General features: G+C 35.6%; 4 protein-coding genes and 1 pseudogene across 4 annotated transcripts; 4 read left to right on the top strand and 1 right to left on the bottom strand.

Moving 5' to 3' along the window:
• Nucleotides 1–476: 476 nt before the first annotated feature.
• On the top strand, nucleotides 477–3403 carry LOC120274633 (receptor-like protein EIX2). Its single transcript, XM_039281172.1, has one exon. It carries the CDS (start codon nucleotides 545–547, stop codon nucleotides 3401–3403), a length of 2859 nt encoding a protein of 952 aa, XP_039137106.1. The 5' UTR covers nucleotides 477–544.
• Nucleotides 3404–3717: 314 nt separating this feature from the next.
• LOC120274625 lies at nucleotides 3718–7940 on the top strand (annotated as a pseudogene).
• Nucleotides 7941–7981: 41 nt separating this feature from the next.
• On the top strand, nucleotides 7982–9509 carry LOC120274615 (glutathione S-transferase T1-like). Its single transcript, XM_039281159.1, has 4 exons — nucleotides 7982–8061; nucleotides 8389–8468; nucleotides 8649–8854; nucleotides 9249–9509. The coding sequence occupies exons 1-4, from the start codon at nucleotides 7982–7984 to the stop codon at nucleotides 9306–9308; spliced, it is 426 nt and encodes a 141-aa protein (XP_039137093.1). The 3' UTR covers nucleotides 9309–9509.
• Nucleotides 9510–10315: 806 nt separating this feature from the next.
• Nucleotides 10316–13259, top strand: LOC120270669 (glutathione S-transferase T1-like). Its single transcript, XM_039277739.1, has 7 exons — nucleotides 10316–10394; nucleotides 10541–10614; nucleotides 10827–10887; nucleotides 11153–11206; nucleotides 11778–11857; nucleotides 12433–12638; nucleotides 12911–13259. Exons 1-7 carry the CDS (start codon nucleotides 10327–10329, stop codon nucleotides 13121–13123), a joined length of 756 nt encoding a protein of 251 aa, XP_039133673.1. The 5' UTR covers nucleotides 10316–10326; the 3' UTR covers nucleotides 13124–13259.
• A 777-nt stretch (nucleotides 13260–14036) lies between these two features.
• LOC120270650 (proline dehydrogenase 2, mitochondrial-like) lies at nucleotides 14037–17506 on the bottom strand. The gene is given in 5 exon segments (XM_039277710.1): nucleotides 14037–14312; nucleotides 14420–14660; nucleotides 14741–15386; nucleotides 16986–17318; nucleotides 17320–17506. Coding segments are annotated over 5 exon segments (1416 nt in total). The 5' UTR covers nucleotides 17467–17506; the 3' UTR covers nucleotides 14037–14263.
• Nucleotides 17507–18750: the final 1244 nt, after the last annotated feature.

Below are 18750 nucleotides of genomic sequence, written 5' to 3'. Positions count from 1 at the left end.
TAAATAAATAAATAAATGTAAACAGTATTATGATTTGAGATGATGAAATCAAGTTGAAAAATCCCACAATTTTAGCATAGAAAGGAAAATAGCAAATGGTTGCAGATTCTTGAAGACAATGGAACAAAAGGATTAGAACTTCAGACCAAAAGATTATTCAACTAACAAAAAGCATCACATTAATCGTCAATAAGAGGGACAAATTTGCTGATCACATTAGGCTTAGTTTTTAATCACAAAATTATATACTCTGAAATGCAAGACTTTTTTCTATTATATGAGTAGAACAAATTTGCCATTAAAATTGAAAAGTCTTTTTTTTTCATTAGACTATTCCACAAATACAGGAAAAGTCTTTCCTCTGTTCCTATCTTCACCTTATTTTCTTAATTTCTGATCACATTACTCTTTACAAAATTAATTATACTGGACGCACAAGCATAGAATTTTCCACACAAAGGCGTACTTAAGGTTGTACATATATATAAAGAAATAATGCAAGAGGGGAACCAGAAAAAATTATTACACATCTTTGAAAAAACAAATGCTTAGAATGGGAGTGATGAAAAAACATTTTCAATTAGCTCTACTGTTTTGCCTTCTCTGCTTGGAACTTGCTGGCTTTTGCAATTGTGGTGGTGGTTCCATTTGCAGAGAAGTAGAAAGGAAGGCACTTGTTGATTTCAAAAATGGCCTTAAAGATCCCAATGGACGTCTCTCTTCTTGGATTGGCTTGGACTGTTGCTCTTGGACCGGCGTGCATTGCCACAACTACACTGGCCATGTTATAAGGCTTGATCTCCGCAGGTATGGTGGCAATGGGTCTTTGGAAGGTGAGATCAGGCCTTCTTTGCTTGTTTTGAATCACTTAAGATATTTGGATCTTAGTTTCAACTATTTTGAAAATACTAGAATTCCAACTTTCTTGGGTTCACTGGCAAGTCTTCAATATCTTAACCTTTCTTTTGCTGGCTTCATTGGGCATGTCCCACACCAACTTGGTAATCTGTCTCGCTTGCAGAACCTTGATCTTTCATATAATTCTCTTGATATGGTTGGAAGCCATTGGCTCACAAATCTTTCTTCTCTTCAATGTTTGAATTTAAGTGATTTGAATCTTTCCGAGGCAAAAAATGTGCTCAAATCACTGAACACCCTTCCTTTGATATCTGAGATAAAGTTATTTAATTGTGATCTTCACGTCCCTCTTTCACTTGGTGCAGAAATTAACTTTACAAATCTTAGATTCCTTGATCTTTCCTCCAATGGCATTAACTCTACCATGCCTCTTTGGTTGTTCAAGTTGAGTGGCCTTGAGTATCTTTATCTTCGAGGTAATAATATTCAAGACCTTATTCCTTCTGATATTGGGAAACTTACTTCTCTTAGGGTCCTTGATCTCGCATATAATGGAGTCTTCGGTGTTGATTCTACATTTAATGGTGTCCTAATTGCTGGACTGCCGACCACTTTGGGGAAACTCTGTAACTTGAGTAAACTGTATCTCTCAGGGAATAAATATTTCTCTGGTGATCTAAATAGATTGGGTGAAATTTTTTCCGGGTGCTTGAATAACAGTTTAGAGGAGTTGTATTGGAGTGATGCATCACTCAGTGGGATATTGCCAAGTTGGTTGGAGAACCTTAAGTCTCTTAAGGCTCTTGACCTTTCTGACAACTTCTTTTATGGCTCACTTCTTCAGCTCCAATTACCATCTTTGCAGACCTTGCTTCTTGATTCTAATAATTTCAATGGAACTATTCCAAAATATTTGGGACAATTATTTCCAGAGCTGGACACGTTGGACCTTTCTGATAATAATATAGCTGTGAGACCCGATTGGGTTCCTCCACCTAAACTAAAATATTTGCACATGAACGATTGCAAAGTGGGCCCGAGATTTCCATCATGGCTTCAGAATTTGAAAATTTTGTCTTCACTTGGAATGTCAAATGCAAGTATTGTTGATACATTGCCACTATGGTTTTGGAACTTCTCTTTGGCTATTGAAGACATATATCTATCACATAATGAAATCAAAGGCAAGCTACCAGAGGTTTCATCAAAATTACCCAATCTTCAAGTTTTGGATTTAAGTTATAATTATTTGGAAGGACAGTTGCCACAATTTTCATCAAATCTAGTAGATTTGGATCAGGCGCATGGCTTATTCTCAAGGTCCACTTTCTCTAATACAAGCATTATATCGCCAAGTTTGTCTCAGTTGTATATTTCTTCAAACAAAATAACGGGAAGTATTCCCAAAACATTATGCAAGCTAAACAGTTTGGCAATCCTTGATCTCTCACATAATATGATTGAAGGAGTAGTTCCTGATTGTTGGAATCTTTCTTTATATTCAGAGTTGCTAGTAATGGACTTGTCTCATAACAATTTATCTGGGACCATTCCCGCCTCCATCAGCTCGTTGGAACTTTTGCATTTGAGTAATAATGCATTTTCTGGTGAGCTCCCAGCTTCTTTTAAAAATTGCACATCGTTGTCGGTGTTAGATCTTGGGTATAATAACATTAGTGGAAGCATACCAACATGGCTTGCAGAAAACTTAAAAAACCTAGGTACACTTGAGCTCCGAAATAATATGCTTACTGGATCTATTCCTCCACAATTGGGAAACCTCAGGTATCTACATGTTATTGATGTTTCAAATAACCATCTATCAGGTGCCATACCATATAGTTTTGGCAACTTCACTGCCATGAAAACTGGAATCAGTGACAGATTAAGCTACGGTGATTATGTGAACAACATTGAGATAAATTTGAAAGGAAGAGAAGTTCAGTTGGAAAGTCTGTCTGAAATACTTATTTTCATTGACCTCTCGAATAACACGTTATCAGGAGAGATACCTGAAGAACTAGGGCAACTTTCTTCATTGCAGAGTTTGAATTTATCCAGAAATCAATTATCAGGACAACTTTCAGAAAAAATCGGCCAGCTCAGATGGTTGGAAGTTCTTGATTTATCAATGAATAACCTTTCAGGTGCTCTTCCTCCAACAATGACCAACTTAACTTCATTGAATCATCTGAATTTATCGTATAACAATTTCTATGGTGAAATTCCATACGGTGGCCAACTTGAAGCACTTCCAGATCCATCCATTTATTCTGGCAATCAAGGTCTATGTGGTTTTCCATTAGATAAAAAGTGTGAGATTGAAGCACCAGCACAACCACCAACATTGCCAAACAATGAAGATGACAACAACTTGGAGAACATATGGTTTTATTTGAGCATGTCTCTGGGATTCATATTTGGGTTTTGGGCAATTTCTGGTGCATTGATACTGAAAAAGAGGTGGAGGTATGCTTATTTTCGATTTGTTGATCACATTTATGATAAGATCTATGTTATTGTTGCTGTAAATCTAAAAAAATGAAGAGAAAATGTGGCCTTGCAAGTGATTAGTGTTACCTTGTCTTCTTGGAGGCCAGAATAAAAGATTACAATCCATATAAGTATTACAAGAGCAAGTAATTGGTGGTATGAGGTTATCTAGAGTTCAACATTTTACTGTCAACTTGTATTATATGCATAAACTGTATGTCATGAGAAATCTTTTGAGAATGTAATTTTAATTTGTTTTGAATTGTTATCCAGTGTATTCATTTACTCTCTTATGTTAATGTTAGTGTTAATAGAGCATATTATATATTACTTGAACATATCAATGTGCTTGATCTTCCTGTGTTAATGGAAGTTCTCAGTGAGTATCTACTTGACAAAGCTTCTCAAAAGACAAAGCTTCAGCAGAAGTGATCTTGGTTTTCTTCGATTCTTCAACTAGTTTCTATGTTTTATGCAAGTTAGCCTTAATTTTTTTTGAATATACCTCATCATCGAAAATTCTGGAGATATGCCCCATGTGGTTCTATAAATTACCATTTATAAGACAACAGCAATTTGGGTGAGCAAGCAATTTTCTGCAATATATATGATCTGCATGCCAACAATATAATACAGTACAAAGGTATGGGTCTATCTTCTGTTTAATAAATTCTTTTTATTAATGTAATTGATTATTCTACCATCTAATTATTAATTATAGTGTTCCTTTACATGGCCAAGTTGTAATAATTCTACTTTCTCATGCAATGGCATACAACTATATAGCAACCATGATTTTACAAGGGAGATACATCTATATATAATATATCTATTGTTCCGGCTCTTAATTAATATGCTTCAAAGCATGCACACAATCCCATATATTTACATGGATGTGGCAATTACAAAAATGATCCATCGTTTGAATGCATTTGGGTTGAGGATCATGAACCTAAACACAGATCTTGCCTTCATTGTTGTTGTGGCATTTTCATACTTTTCCTGGGAGTGAAGCAGTAATTGTCCAAGTGATATAAGAGGTTTGTTAATTAGACATGCGTTTTTTATTATTTGTGCTTTAAATGTTTACTAGGATATTTTTTTGACAAGATGATTAATTGATGGTTGACAAGCAAGATTTGTGCATTTTGATTTCATTATTTGTTTTTAGCTCTGGATTAACCCCAACAGTGAGCTCCTCATGTTAGCCAAACTGTAAATAATTTTTAGGAGGAAAGCTCTAGTTTTTTATAATTATCAATGATACTAAGGGTGTTTTTGCAAAATTGCAAAGCTTGACTACCAAATAATGAAATCCATGATACTTTTGCGAGAACACTCTCGTTTATAAGTAATTAGTTGGGGTTGTTTCCATAAAATTGTAAAACTTTCTGCCTATTTTACAGAAATCCCAATAACTTTGGTAAAATTATATTAATGTTTGAGGATTTATATGATAATAATGTCAGAAAAGTCACAATTAATTTGGTAATATTTGACTTTGACTGACGGTGTATACACCCAAATTTTTTGTTTTTGTTTTTGTTTTTTTTTTATTTTTAATGCGATGCTGAGATTGAGTGAGTGAGTGAAGCTGAAGGTCTACGCCAATCGAGTGTCGCAGCCATGGTGAGCGATCCTCATTTTTTGCAAGTAATTTTAGCAATTTCTGTTGATAATTCTGAAATTATTTCTCATACTTGTTTGGTTGAGCTCATATCTGCTTATTTTTCTTCAAATATATATATAAATTCTCTTTTTAGGGTGAATGGGATTGATTTTGAGGAGGTGAGGGTGGATCTCTCCAAGGGTCAACATCTAAATCCCGAATTCCAAGGTATTTGCTTGGAAATCCTTCTTCAGATTCGTGGTTCATGAGAAATTTCATTTTAATCTGCATATTTGTTGCTGCAGTTCTGAGGTGTGTCAACTGGTGGGTGTTACTTTATTATCCTCTAAAAAGATCATTTTTTTAATATTTCGGTAAAATTTAAATTGATGGTTGTGCACTGCTTTTTCAGAAATAAATCCAATGAGACAAGTTCCAGCAATTGTTGATGGAAGGTTTAAGCTGTTTGAGAGGTAATCCATATTTTCTTCATTTTTAATATTCACTTTTTTATGTTAATCTTATTGACAATTAAGGCTTATACAATCATTGATGGAAAGTGAATAAAACCACTCTATTAAGAACAAAAACTACAAAAAGTCCCCAAGTCACTACCGCAAAACAGGACAAGGGAGCAACAAAGAACCACAAGAAGTGGAACAGAAAACAGAAGGAACAACACAAAGCACCACAAAACGAGGCAACATGACTGCCTCCAACACCCCCTGACCCACTACTAACTAGCCAGTGTGCGGGTCAAGTCCTTCATCCCGTATCAGCGAGCCACCTGACTCCTCCACCGTAGTACCAAAGAACTCCAGACTACGCCTGATAGCTGAAGTATGCTCCTCCATCTTTGCTCTAGATCGCAAAGCAGCTTCTTTCTGATTCAACTCCTCCCCACGAAATACAATTTCTCCTCTTGCAATATTCACTCAAGGATCAATCAACTTTAAACTACGCCAAACGCTAGAGATAGAAACATTTAATTTCCCTCGTTTGGCTCCAGAGACCTTGAGCTCCAGGTAATCCCAGTCGTACTGAATGTTGGAGGTGGCTACTTCTAGCTTTGTCCTAGCAATTTCCAAAGACTTAGAAAAATCTATCAAAAGAGTAGCACATGGAAGCATTGGTCCATTTAAAACATTTGACAAAAGATCTAATGGCAAAATAGCCAAAGATGGCAATTGTTGGCCAACAGAAAGACCCTCATCTTGGGCTTCAGCAAGACCCAAATTACCATGGCCCACCGAATCACCCATATCCAAGATGCATGAAGCAGGGTTCTCCTTTTTATCATAAAATGGGCCCACTAGATCAAATGAAACAATTAAACCAACACCAAGTTGAGTTAAACTAATTAAAGAAACATCCAAACCCTCATGCACGTACAAGTCTTTATGCTCATTTAAAGCATCAACACTTGTGAGAAGGTTATTTGTTCGCGAAATAAGATGTTTCTTCATTGTCGATTCCTGCACATTAGCTCTACCCGACGAATGAACGACATGCATGCACATGAAAGCATTTCTCCCATGCGTGACACGAGGTTTGATAAAATACTCTGGCACGGTACAAACCACTAGAAAGCTAGCCGTTTTTCCTTTAACGTGCGAATGTCCAATGGATAAACCAATGGTCCACTCCGATCTGGATGCCGACGAGCGGTTGTGACCTTCACCATGCTGGGAGGCGCCCTCCACCAGCATGGGAATGTCTCTACGGGGCGTGCAAGCACCATCGCCGCCACCCCATATGTTTCGGCGGGAGCTATGCTTCACCGCTGATTGGCCCTTAGCCGAGGGACTAAGACCGACACGCACACCTCCATGCTCACCACGAGCTTCCTCTTCCCGTTTGAGAATCCTCACTTGCGACTCGGGTCCATCTGTTCCACGCACCGTCACTTGAACGCAAGTTATAGTCTCATTGTCGTTGTGGGTGCAAGGCTTGGCCACAACCGATAGCCCACCCGGGCAAGTTGTTATCCCTCCAGCCACCCCCAAAGATGCATCAAGACGTTCTCCGCCAGATTTCCATGCCGGAGATTCACGAGAACTTCTGCCACCGGGGCGAAAGCCAAGCTCCACCGCCCTTGGCTTTCAAACATGCTAACGACGAGCAATCACCAGCGTCGTCTACCACTGCTGGGATATCACCCGTTAGGTCACCTTTCTCCCCGACGTGGGAGCAACGCTCGACCACAACCGGTATCTTCTCTGTGCTTGTTCTTTCTCGACAGATGTCCACACCTTTTCCCCCGCGTGAGAGCATCGCTCGACCACCACCGGTATCTTCTTTGTGCTTGTTCCATCCCGGTCGCCGTCCACACACGTCACCATTGGTGAGCGACGACTTGATTCGCCTGGATGAGAGCTAGGCTCAACCACCCTCGAAAACTTCAGATAAGTCGTCGCCGGCGGGCAGAGCACAACCATCCTCGACATCGGTTGCTTCCCTTTTTCACTTGGTGAAATCTCATGCGTGGCTCTGCAAATCACCGTCGTACAGAATACAAGCTCTTCTCGCCACATCGGCTGTGGAGGGGGAGCACCAGCATGAGGATAGTTGGCAGAGACCGACACATATTCTGGCTGTCCATTGGTAGTGAAAATAAGTCTCGTTCCGAGTGACGGCAAGGTTGGCAGACCATCCTGTTCATCCGCCATCCAAACATCCTCCCCATCTTCATCCTCTCCTTCATCCTCAATGCCAAACAACCTCAGCATGACCGGCAAGGTTGGCAAACAATCATTGATTTCAAAGCCATTGAACATTGGAATTTAATTTTAAAATTTTGTTTTGTCCATATTCTTTTGTTAGTTCTTATTCTGATTTTATCATTATGTATTTGCAATTGTTTATGGGCAGCCATGCAATCCTGAAATATTTGTCTTGTACATTCCCTGGAGTCTCAGCTGGTAATATTGCATTTTCCCTGGAGTTTTATTTTCAATTGGTTAATTTCCCCATTTTATAAATGCTAGCTGTACTAGTTATGGCTGCAAATGCATGTCGATAATGATGAATAATCTGATTTTCATGTCATTCTTCGCAAGGTCAACAAATTTATCTTACAATGAACGTTTAACAGAACTGATGTCTGAAAGAACTGATCAAGAATGTTTTGATGATATATATACACTTATGTGTGTGTGTGTGTGTGTGTGCTTTTTGTATGAAAATGGTTCCCATTTGCGGTAAAACAAGCAAGAAAACAGAGATAGTCAATGCCTTTGATTAACATGTAAATTGGAGCACATAGCCAAAGAGAGATCTTTTGAAGCATCTTGTTGGTTAACTGTGTATAAAGGATGGTCTTATTTTCAATATGATCCGTTTGTGTGCGTGTGTTTATCACTATACCCTTCTTTTGTATTTTGGAACTAGCTTTGATGGATTTTTGTATCCTTTCTGCTTTCTGTTAGGTATCCTGCTGATCTTTCTATCAGAGCTAAAGTTGACGCAATCTTAGATTGGCACCATTCGAACCTAAGGCTAGGAGCAGGTGCTATAATATTTGTCGCATAAAATAACTAATAACTGTTGTACATGTATTACTTTTCATTGTGTGAGGCTTCATGATAAATATTATGCTTTGCAAATTGAATATTCCCGAAATTTTCCTATTTTATGACAGGATCTAATGACTTTGAGGGCTTATAAATTTCTCTATATTGATTTGCAGCCTCCATCATTGTGAACAGCATAGCAGGACCAGCACTTGGCCTTCCATTGAATCCAAAAGCAGCAAAGGAAGCTGAGAAAATTTTGGGCTCATCTCTTGCAAAAATTGAGACAATTTGGCTCAAAGGAAATGCAAAATTTTTGCTAGGTAGTTCTCAGCCATCTATTGCAGATCTCAGTCTTGTTTGTGAGATAATGCAACTGGAGGTTAGTTTACTTAGCACAATAACTTCAAGCATTCACTTATCATTTAGACCTTATGAAATAATTTGATTTGCATTCCTTAATGCCACACTTAAAAAGCAGTTTTGGATTGCGTTTTAGTTGTACATTGCTTATGAAATTTATTACTTCTTTTATCAATACAATCAACCAGACTAGTCCAACCTCTAGGTGTTAGATGACTTTTTATCCTGCTTCACTTTCCATAAGCTATCATGTCCTTGATCAAATCAAGTTGATCTTATCCAAGCTATTTTTCTGTGCCAGTGTTACATTTTTAGAGTTGCATACATCTTTCTGTGATGCCTGTCAAAATTTTGATAAAGGCTTTTATTCTGTTTGATAAATTTGTTTTGTTTTCCTCCAATTTTTGACCCAGATTTTGGATGAGAAAGATCATGAGAGAATATTAGACCGCCATGGAAGAATTCTGGAATGAGTTGGAAATGTGAAAGCTGCAACAAGTCCTCATTTTGAAGAAGTACATGCAGTCCTTTATAGACTTAAAGCGAAGTTGCAAAGACAAAGATCATCAGTGAGTGATAAGATTATGACATCCTTCACAGAAGGCAAACTTCCATCAAAGCTTTAACATTTTCTGTCAAATTAATTTCTTGCAATGTATTATTGATGATGGTATGATACTGCTGTATCAAACAAAGACAAAAGAAGATGTTTAGATTTTTAAAGATAAATGGCACCAACAAGCACTCAATGGAGCATTTCAAAAGATACTTAGGTCCAAAGCAGGGGAAGATGTTCAAATTTTTTAATATCACTACTAGGAGTAGCCATAGGTGCATCAGTTCACAATAAGTCTCTACTAAAACAAATTTTAATTCATGTATAGATGGCTTTGAAAAAACAAACAAGTTCCAAATAAAAAAGATTTTCTTAAATATGTTCACAACTAGAGTACTATTATCTCCCACATCGGTTGAGATTAATGGCTTATCCACATTATTAAAAAAACTAATTTTATTGTTTACTTTGGATTATCAAATGGTATAAAATAAATATGTTATATACATATATATATATATTTCATTTTCATGTATAGCTATTTATGAAACAAGTATATATTTTAAAAATATTTTTTTATCTATATACCTATTTTATTTATAAACTTAAAAAATACTAAAAAAAAAAATCCAATGTTCAAAGGTGATAATTCTTTCCCTTACAAAGAGAGATAAGCTCCCTTTACCATAATGGTTGAAATGAGTAATTCGTACTTCTTAAAAGAATAAAAAATAAATAATTAGCTAAAAGTAATTTAGTGAGGAGAATAAAAAATCTCAGTTTTGTGTTATTTTTTTCTAAGGTGGACAGTACATCAACAATGGTAAAGATATTGTGTAATTTTGAATTTTTTAGGGGGTATATCTGTAAAAAAAATTCCTACATAATAAAACAGAACTAGTGGTTTTGTAGCAGACTGGAAAGAGAGAGAGAGAATGATGAAGCTGAAGGTGTACACCGATCGGATGTCGCAGCCATCGCGTGCGATCATAATATTTTGCAAGTAATTATTGAAAATTTTCGAATTCGTCATCTGGCTTTTATGTTTAGTTTGTTATTTTAGTGATTTTTGTTCATAATTTTCAAGGAATTTGCCTTACTAGTGTGATTTTGTTGAGCTGAGTTAGGGTTTGTTGATTTGGATTTTAGGATGAACCGGATTGATTTCGAGGAGGTGAGGATTGATCTCGCCAAGGCCCAGCAACGAAGTCCCGAATTCCAAGGTCTTTGATTGTTAAATCCCTTTTTTTTTTTTCTTTTGAATTCTTAAGTTGATATTTTAATTTCTTGAGATGTTTGTAGAAAACGTGATAGTTGATTGAAAAGTATTGAAATTTGTGGAATTGGATCCCTCTTGCTTGCTTATCCAAAAAGATCAAATTTTTGTCTTGTTTTCAGGGAAATATTGTTTGTTGATTGTGCTGTGCTTTTGCAGAAATAAATCCGATGAGACAAGTTCCGGCTATTGTTGATGGAAGGTTTAAGCTGTTTGAGAGGTAATTCCAAGTTTTCTTTTGATTTTTGTTGGCTTCTGTTTTGTTCATCTAATTGAAAGTTAAAGCTTTCAAAACAATTCATTTATGATTTCACTATTGTCATTAAGAAGGAATTGGGTATTGTGATCATTCCTTGATGTTTCATTCTTGTTTTGGTGATAGTTTTAAATCAATACACACTGGCTAACTTCTACAAAGATAATTTCTGCTGTGTTAGTTGTGATGCTGACTTTATTATTCATTGTATTCCATTGTTTATGAACAGTCATGCAATTCTGAGGTACCTGGTTTGTACATTCCCAGGAGTTCCGGACAACTGGTAATTTTGCATTTGAGATGTCCTTGTCTTAATTGGTTCTTTTTTCATCTTTTGTTTAAAAGATTATTATAATAATTATGATTGCAAGCTTGCAAACTATGAAGCTTGACATTGCTACATAAATTGATTTTAATGGCATTCGTGGCAAGAACTAGAATATGATCTTGCATGAATCTGGATGTCTTGTAGATTTAGCTATGGAAATAGTCCCTCTTGCAGATTTAGATGTGGAAATAGTCCCTCTCTTTACGAATTTTTAGGATCAAATTAATAATGTTTTAATGATTCATGTGGTCATCAATGTCTCCTACCATGGCCTCTTGTATAAAATTGTGATTGGTTAATGTGCTGAAATAAGCAAGGGAAGAAATCTGAGTGATGCCTTTCTGTTTACTGCTGAATTGGAGAACCAAGCCAGAGTGACATGTTTTCAAGCATTCTTGTTGGCTGATTTTTTATCAAGGGTGGTTTTTGGCCTCACCAGTATAATACATTCTTTTGTTTTTTTATCGTTCTTCGCCTTTTGGAGTTTCTGAGTTTATTTAATGGATATCTGTAACCTTGTTGTTAGGTATCCTGCCGATGTTTCTAACAGAGCCAGAATTGAGGCAATCTTGGATTGGCATCATTCAAACCTACGGCGTGGTTCAGGTACTAGAATATTTCAGTAATATCTAATTAACAACCTATACATTTGGTACTTCTTTCATGTTCACTTCCAAGTATATCGTGGACAAACATAAAAGCAGTTAAGTAGCCATTCAATCCTCTCTCGAAGTATAATTTAGACCTCAAGAACTCAGTTTCTGTTTTCGAGCATTCAACTTTTACTACCTATGAAACCTTCATATACTTTTGATCACAAATATCAGTTAGCTGGTATATTTTCTAAACAAATCATCATTATGTGCTCCATGTTGAATACCGTTGTATGTATTAAGCACCCATATCCATATGCTATTTGACAATGGATTTGTAACATTAGCAAAGTTTTTGTGCTATTATGATGTCTTTTTTTTTTCTATGAATCATGCTTTATATATGATTTCAATGCACAGCTACTCAATGAGTGGCTTGAAATTATATGTTGTATTAGGCTCCATGGTGGCAGTTTTTATATTTATTGTTAATATAAATTCATGCTCCTCCAATTATTTAAAAATCCCATTTAAAGGTGGGTAAGGTCATCTTAGAGGGCTTATAAGATTCACTGTCTTCCTATGCAGCCTCCCTTGTTTTTAACAGTGTATTGGCACCAAAATTTGGTCTTCCATTAAATCTGGAAGCAGCAAAGGAAGCAGAGAAAATTCTGGACTCATCTATCTCAAAAATCGAAGGCATTTGGCTTAAAGGAAACTCGAAGTTCTTGTTGGGAAATTTTCAACCCTCTATTGCAGACCTCAGCCTCGTTTGTGAGATAATGCAATTGGAGGTTAGTTTATCAAGCATTCACTTATTGTTAAAACATTCCTGAGATTATTCAGCATGAGTTCCTTGTTGCTACTATGCGATTACTAAAATTACTTTTATCCATCACCGCATCATTTGAGCCTTGTTATTCTTTTTCTTTGTTTGATGTTACAATATTTTGAGAATCAATATCAAACTTCAAATTTACATTCAATATAATTTTTAAAAAAAATTGATGAGTGTTGTCACACTGGGGTTATTAATTAAATTATTTATTTTTCATTCTTCGTGCAGCTTTTGGACAAAAAGGATCGGGAGAGAATATTAAATCCACATAAAAAGATCCTACAATGGATCGAAAATGTTAAAGTTGCAACGAATCCTCATTTTGAAGAAGTACATGCAGTATTGTACAAAGTCAGAGCGAAATTACACAGTAATCCATCATCAATTAGTGGTGAGTCTATAAAGTCTGGCCCAAAAGTTAAACTGTCACCAAAGCTTTGATAATTTCCAATGAATCATGTTCCTAAAATGTAATACCAATAACAATATGTTTCTAATGTATCGACGGTGTCAATGTTGCATGACCGAACCCTTTTTGCATAAAAAAATGAATGATTTATAATATTTAGTTCATGAATTTCTACGTCTCATGTTATTCAGTAATAAAGTTTGACATATAAACTATAAAGCTTGTTAGCTACCATCAAGCTAACTTGTTTGATAATGTATGCTTCTAATGACATGCTTCCATTAATGAAACTCTGTTTATTATCATTTAGTTTTGCATTATCTGTCCTCTGTTAATGGGAATGCGCTTAGTTTCAATTACTTTGAAGCAAATGATTCAAATTTATATTAGTGTTACCAGTGGAGAGTCTCTGAACTCTAAAGCATTTAGTTGTCTTTTTAGTAGTTATAATTATATTAATGGAGAAAATGACATTAGAGTAACTAATAGCCTGCGTTGGTAAGTTAATTTATGTTTGGTTTGAATTAAGTAGTGCCAAAATCTTGTTGATTGGTTTGTTTATAGAATGCCTGTTTAAAAATAAATTAATTCACTTCAAGCGGCATACTAAACTAAGTTTTAGCTCAAAATTCATTGGTTTGTAAATATAAGTATGACAACTCTGGGTTTATTTTTGTGGTTGGTTTGCACTAACTGATGATTAAGTATCCTATATATGTAGGGTCAAATAATAGGAATAAGGTGGTTACAATGTCTAAAGATGGTATTCTTTCCCTTGAAAAAGAACAAAAACAGCCAAAATCTCACGTGATATCCTATCCGCCCCTATTAAAGAATAAGTTATTAAATCAATAGTTATCAGGTATATTAGAAGTTCCTTTTTTAGAAAATCATATCTTTCTTCATGTGAGCACTGTCCCACATGCATCTACAATGTCCAAAAACACACAGAAGTGTTTGCTGATCTTGCAACTCTGAGATAATATAGATAAAAGGTACATTATTAGTATCCAAATTCAGTGGAAAATGGACAGAGTGCATGAACCAGACAGAGTACACAAACAACATTTATATCTTTCTGTCCATATATTTCTTTTTTTTAGTCAGATTAATGCACATGTACATGCAATTCTGCTTGTTATTATACTGTATCATAATTACCTATTGCACATTCATCCCCTTCCTGAAAGCATTGTCTTTAATCTTCTCTTTATCTCTTTCCTGGAAAATAAAAATATATACAGAATAAGAAAAACATAAAAACCATGCTGATAAATGTATAGACGATGATGTTTATTTTTTATTAATTTCATATTGAATTGTACCACCTCATGAGTTGCCTGTCCAAAGTGGAAGCAGAGAGGAAACCTCTGTTCTCCTCAGCCCTGCGGAGAAGGTAAGGGATGACTTGATCCACAGGTCCAAAAGGCAAGTACTTACTAACTCGGAAACCAGCATTACTCAATCCTATTGACAGTGCTTCAGCCATTCCTTTCAGCTGTGCAAATTGCAGTTTCTGATCTCCTTTATCAATCCCCAATTCTTCAGCTTTTGCTGCTGCAAATTTTCCTATATACCACTGATAACATTAAGTTAATCGAACTCAGATAGCATGTGTTCTGGTTTTGGTAAAAAGAGATCTTAATTACCTGAGTTAAAATTATGTGTGGCAAGCACAACAGAACCAGACCCACTGACAACCTTTCCAAGCATGAAGGAGGTGCAGTCATTGTAACATGCATGTGTTTTTTCTATACTGCTGTGAATGGGTGAAGCTGCACCTAAAGATGAAGCAAGTTCTGTTTCTCTTGTTAAGTAAGCACCTCTGACCAACTTGAAACCTATAGAAATTCTCTCCTTCTCAGCAGCCTCCACTGCAAGCATCAACCTCTCTTTGGCATCCCTTAAGTAGGCCTGAATTGTACCATAAACGATTGGTCGGTCATTGTGGTTGAACCTGAGCATTGCTGAGTATGTTAAGTAGTCAATAGCTGGTTGCACTGATGTGTACTCTGCATCAATGAGTAGAGGGACATTGAAGTCACTGCATCTCTGGGAGAGGGTGGTTAGTCTTTCTTCGGCAAGCCGGAGGTCTTGTTCTTCGGTTTCTGATAAAGGTGGAGGAGAGGAAGGGGTGTGGTAGAGAGGGCTGGAAGGTGAGAGGATTGGAAGAGAGTGTGACTTCCATGGGAGGTCTATTGTTTTCTTCTTCTGCTCCCATCTTAGTAAATCACTCACTCTTTCAAGCAATGTTATTGGGCATATTGCTGTAATCTTGACACATGCAAAGCTCACCTGTTACAACATCAGAATTAATCATATGAAATTGTTACCAACTAAAAAAACAGAAATAAAATATGAAAAAAATTGAAATTTAGGATTTTATTGACTTGTTTACGTAAGTTCCTTGCTGTCAAGATTGAGAGTATAAATTCACTTATAAAAAGAGATGCTTTTGGAGCACTTTTGGAGACATTTGCTATACAACTGATGCATAACTAGTGCTAAATTTGGCTTTCATATGCTAGTTCTATGGTTATTAAAAATGGTATTAAAAAGTTTATTCTCCACCAATGACTATGAGATGTGACCAAAGTTCGAATGGCATTTGGGGAGCTTTTTTAATGTTAAAAAGGGGAGAAACTTTTGGGTTGCGTATCACACTATAAACATCCCTTAATTAGTCAAATACATGGATAGGGATGTTGAAGTAGAAAATATAACACATATATATATATATATATGATGTGGCAAGAATATCAACTTCCTTGTTTAATGTGTTTAAATTTAGGAAATTAGTGCCATCAAGCGGCAATCACAAATTTCTTTCCTTTGAATAATCTAAAATTTATTTATAATCTCTTAAAATTTTCAACTTTGCTTGTGAACTCTCCAACTTCCCTAGATAGAAATTTCAATGTGGTCCTAAATATTACTTCAACAATACATATAAAAATTCATTTAAATCTTGTAGACTTTAAAGCCAACTTTTCTGACCACCCTACAATAAAAGAGTTACAATTTCATTTCTATCCCAATTTAAATATACCATCACTTATTTTTATTTATATATAAAAAACACCCTTTGAATAATAACCCAAAAAGATTATTGTTATAATGTCATCCTTTCAAAAAAAATATATATATACCTTTAATCTATATACTTTAAATTGTAATCTTTTTAGTCTCTTCATATCAGTCCTGAGAATTTAGGATTAGAGGTCAAAGTTTGAAAAACTAAATTAAAATATTAGATAGATTTAAAAGTTACAAACTTACAATAGAGACGTAAGTTTAGAAAGGTGGACTGGTGGAGGGATTGTTAAGCAAATTATACTTTTCCTTGTTTATATTAATAAAATTTAAAAAAAATTATGGGTCCCTCTACTTTTCTCTCTCTTTCATTTTTGATCCCTCTACTTAGAAACGTTCTCGACTAACTCTCTACTTTTTGAAAACGCTCTTATTTAATTAGAATGCTTCCAAACTAGTCCCTCTATTTTTTTAAAAACGATCCCAAATAAAAAACCAAGTCGAGCGATTTTTTTAAAAGTAGAGGACTAATGAACATTTCAATTGAGTCAAGACATTTTCAAAAAAATAAAGAGACTAATCGGGAGAGATTTTATCGAAAGTAGAGAGACTAAAAAGAAAGAGAGAAAAGATGCGATAATTTTTGTAATTATATACAAAAAAATAGTGAATCAAATCAGCACCACAAACACACCTAGAGATCACAAACAAACACTGATCGAAGAAAATGAATACGAATACGAAAACGAAAACGAGGGCGAAAACGAGGGCGTGGAATCATTTCCGAATCTCTCGGTAACAAACAAAAGGAATCTCAGACAAAAAAAACCCAAAGTGAATCACGATTCAAGAAAAACTCACCGAATCGCGCGGGAGCGATGACGTCATCTCGACGGTGTGAAGGAATCCGGCCAAGTTCCGATCACAAGCGGCGTTATCCTCAGCGTCCTCAAGCCCATAATCCAAGATCCCCCGCATCCCACGACCCCAGAGCTCCGTCAGCGTCTTCGCCGCCGACTCCGCGTCCTCGCCGGCGCAGAAGCGAGAGTAGGCCGTGGCCTTGATTGCTCGCCGCCCGATCTCCGTCTCTGAGATCAATCGAGATCTGAGAGCGGTGATGCCGAGATCAACGAGAGGAGAGAAGGCCATGGCGTAGAGATGGGAGAGGGAGGAGATGAGGGAGGAGGTGGGAGATGGAGGAGAAGAGGCGGTGGGTGTCATCGAAGTCTAGGGTTTGGGAGGAGGTTGGGGTGGTGATGGCGGTGAGGTTGAGGGCGGAGGAGTGGAGGAGAGGGATGGATTTTGGGAGATTGAGAGGAAGACGTCGAACGATGGGGAACATGACCAAGTGTTTGCAAAACAGGATTTGAATTGATTAGGAGGGGTTTTCTTTGTGTGTGATGATTTCTTTATATATATATATATATATATAGTAATTGTTATTTATTTATTTATTTATTTATTTATGTCTATAAATAAATTTTTTATATTTAGTCAAAACAGGATTAATTTTTTTATTTAAACTAAATATAACCAAAAAAAAATATCGGTGCCTAATATCTATTGGTACCACTAGCCACCATGTCTCTTCTACTAGAGTGTTCATTTTAAAGAGAATTCGGTAAACTTTAAAACTCATGTAAAATCAGAGTACGTATTTATTGAGATATTAATTCAACGCCCCATGCACATCCTTACCCTCCCTTGTCATCTCTATATATATATATATATTATCAATGAAGTTGGTCCAAATATGAGAGGCTTAGTTTATAAAATTTGTTCAAATATGTCACGTGATTACAACTAAGTTCAGTTCCACATCGATTATGTACTGAATTATCTTTAGGCATATAAAAAGTTGGACAAACATCCCTATCATACTACTCTTTTAAGTTGGGGATAGTTTCGAATTTGAGTTTCTACCTATGCAAAATAAAATTAGTGAGAGAGTTCCATTTTTTTATTGGTCAATAAATAATTATATATATATATATATATATAATAAAAATATTATTAATTTTTAAAGTTAATTAGCCAGAAAATTATGGAAAATAAAAAGAAAATCTTTGAATGTGTTGACAAATGATGACTCATAGCATTGTTGGCATTGAGGATAAGGTATGTTGCTATCTTATTCATTCCTCACTGATGGCTTCCCTCCACTTTAATAAATACTAAACTTTAATTCTATTTCTCACTCAAACCACATTTGTCTAATAGATTGTCAAAGGTCAATGGAATAACAAGGCTTACCTCGATCTTGCTAATATAAAATAATTGATCACCTATTCAAATTTCTAGGATAGATTAAATTAATAAATATTTATATAAATATATAAATCTTGATCACGGTAAAAAAATTTGAAGTAAATTTGCATTAATAGTTTGTATACAAAATATAAGTTCTAGACAAGTAAGGGCATTTTTTTGGATAATGAATTATATTTAAAAGTTCGTTTTAGTGTTGAAAGATAAAAATGTTATATTTAAAAAATAAATGAAGATAAAAAACTATAATTTTTTCATAGTTTAGGATTTTTTTTCTGTCCTTTACCTTTTACTTAGTTTAAGAAATGTGAAAGATATAATTCTGGGATTAAATATATTTTCGTCTTATTTAAAAACA

This window comes from Dioscorea cayenensis, chromosome 2 (genome assembly GCF_009730915.1).
Source record: "Dioscorea cayenensis subsp. rotundata cultivar TDr96_F1 chromosome 2, TDr96_F1_v2_PseudoChromosome.rev07_lg8_w22 25.fasta, whole genome shotgun sequence".
Taxonomy (NCBI): Eukaryota; Viridiplantae; Streptophyta; class Magnoliopsida; order Dioscoreales; family Dioscoreaceae; genus Dioscorea; species Dioscorea cayenensis.
Note: the sequence above shows the minus strand (reverse complement) of the source record. Positions and strands in the feature narration are given on the sequence as shown.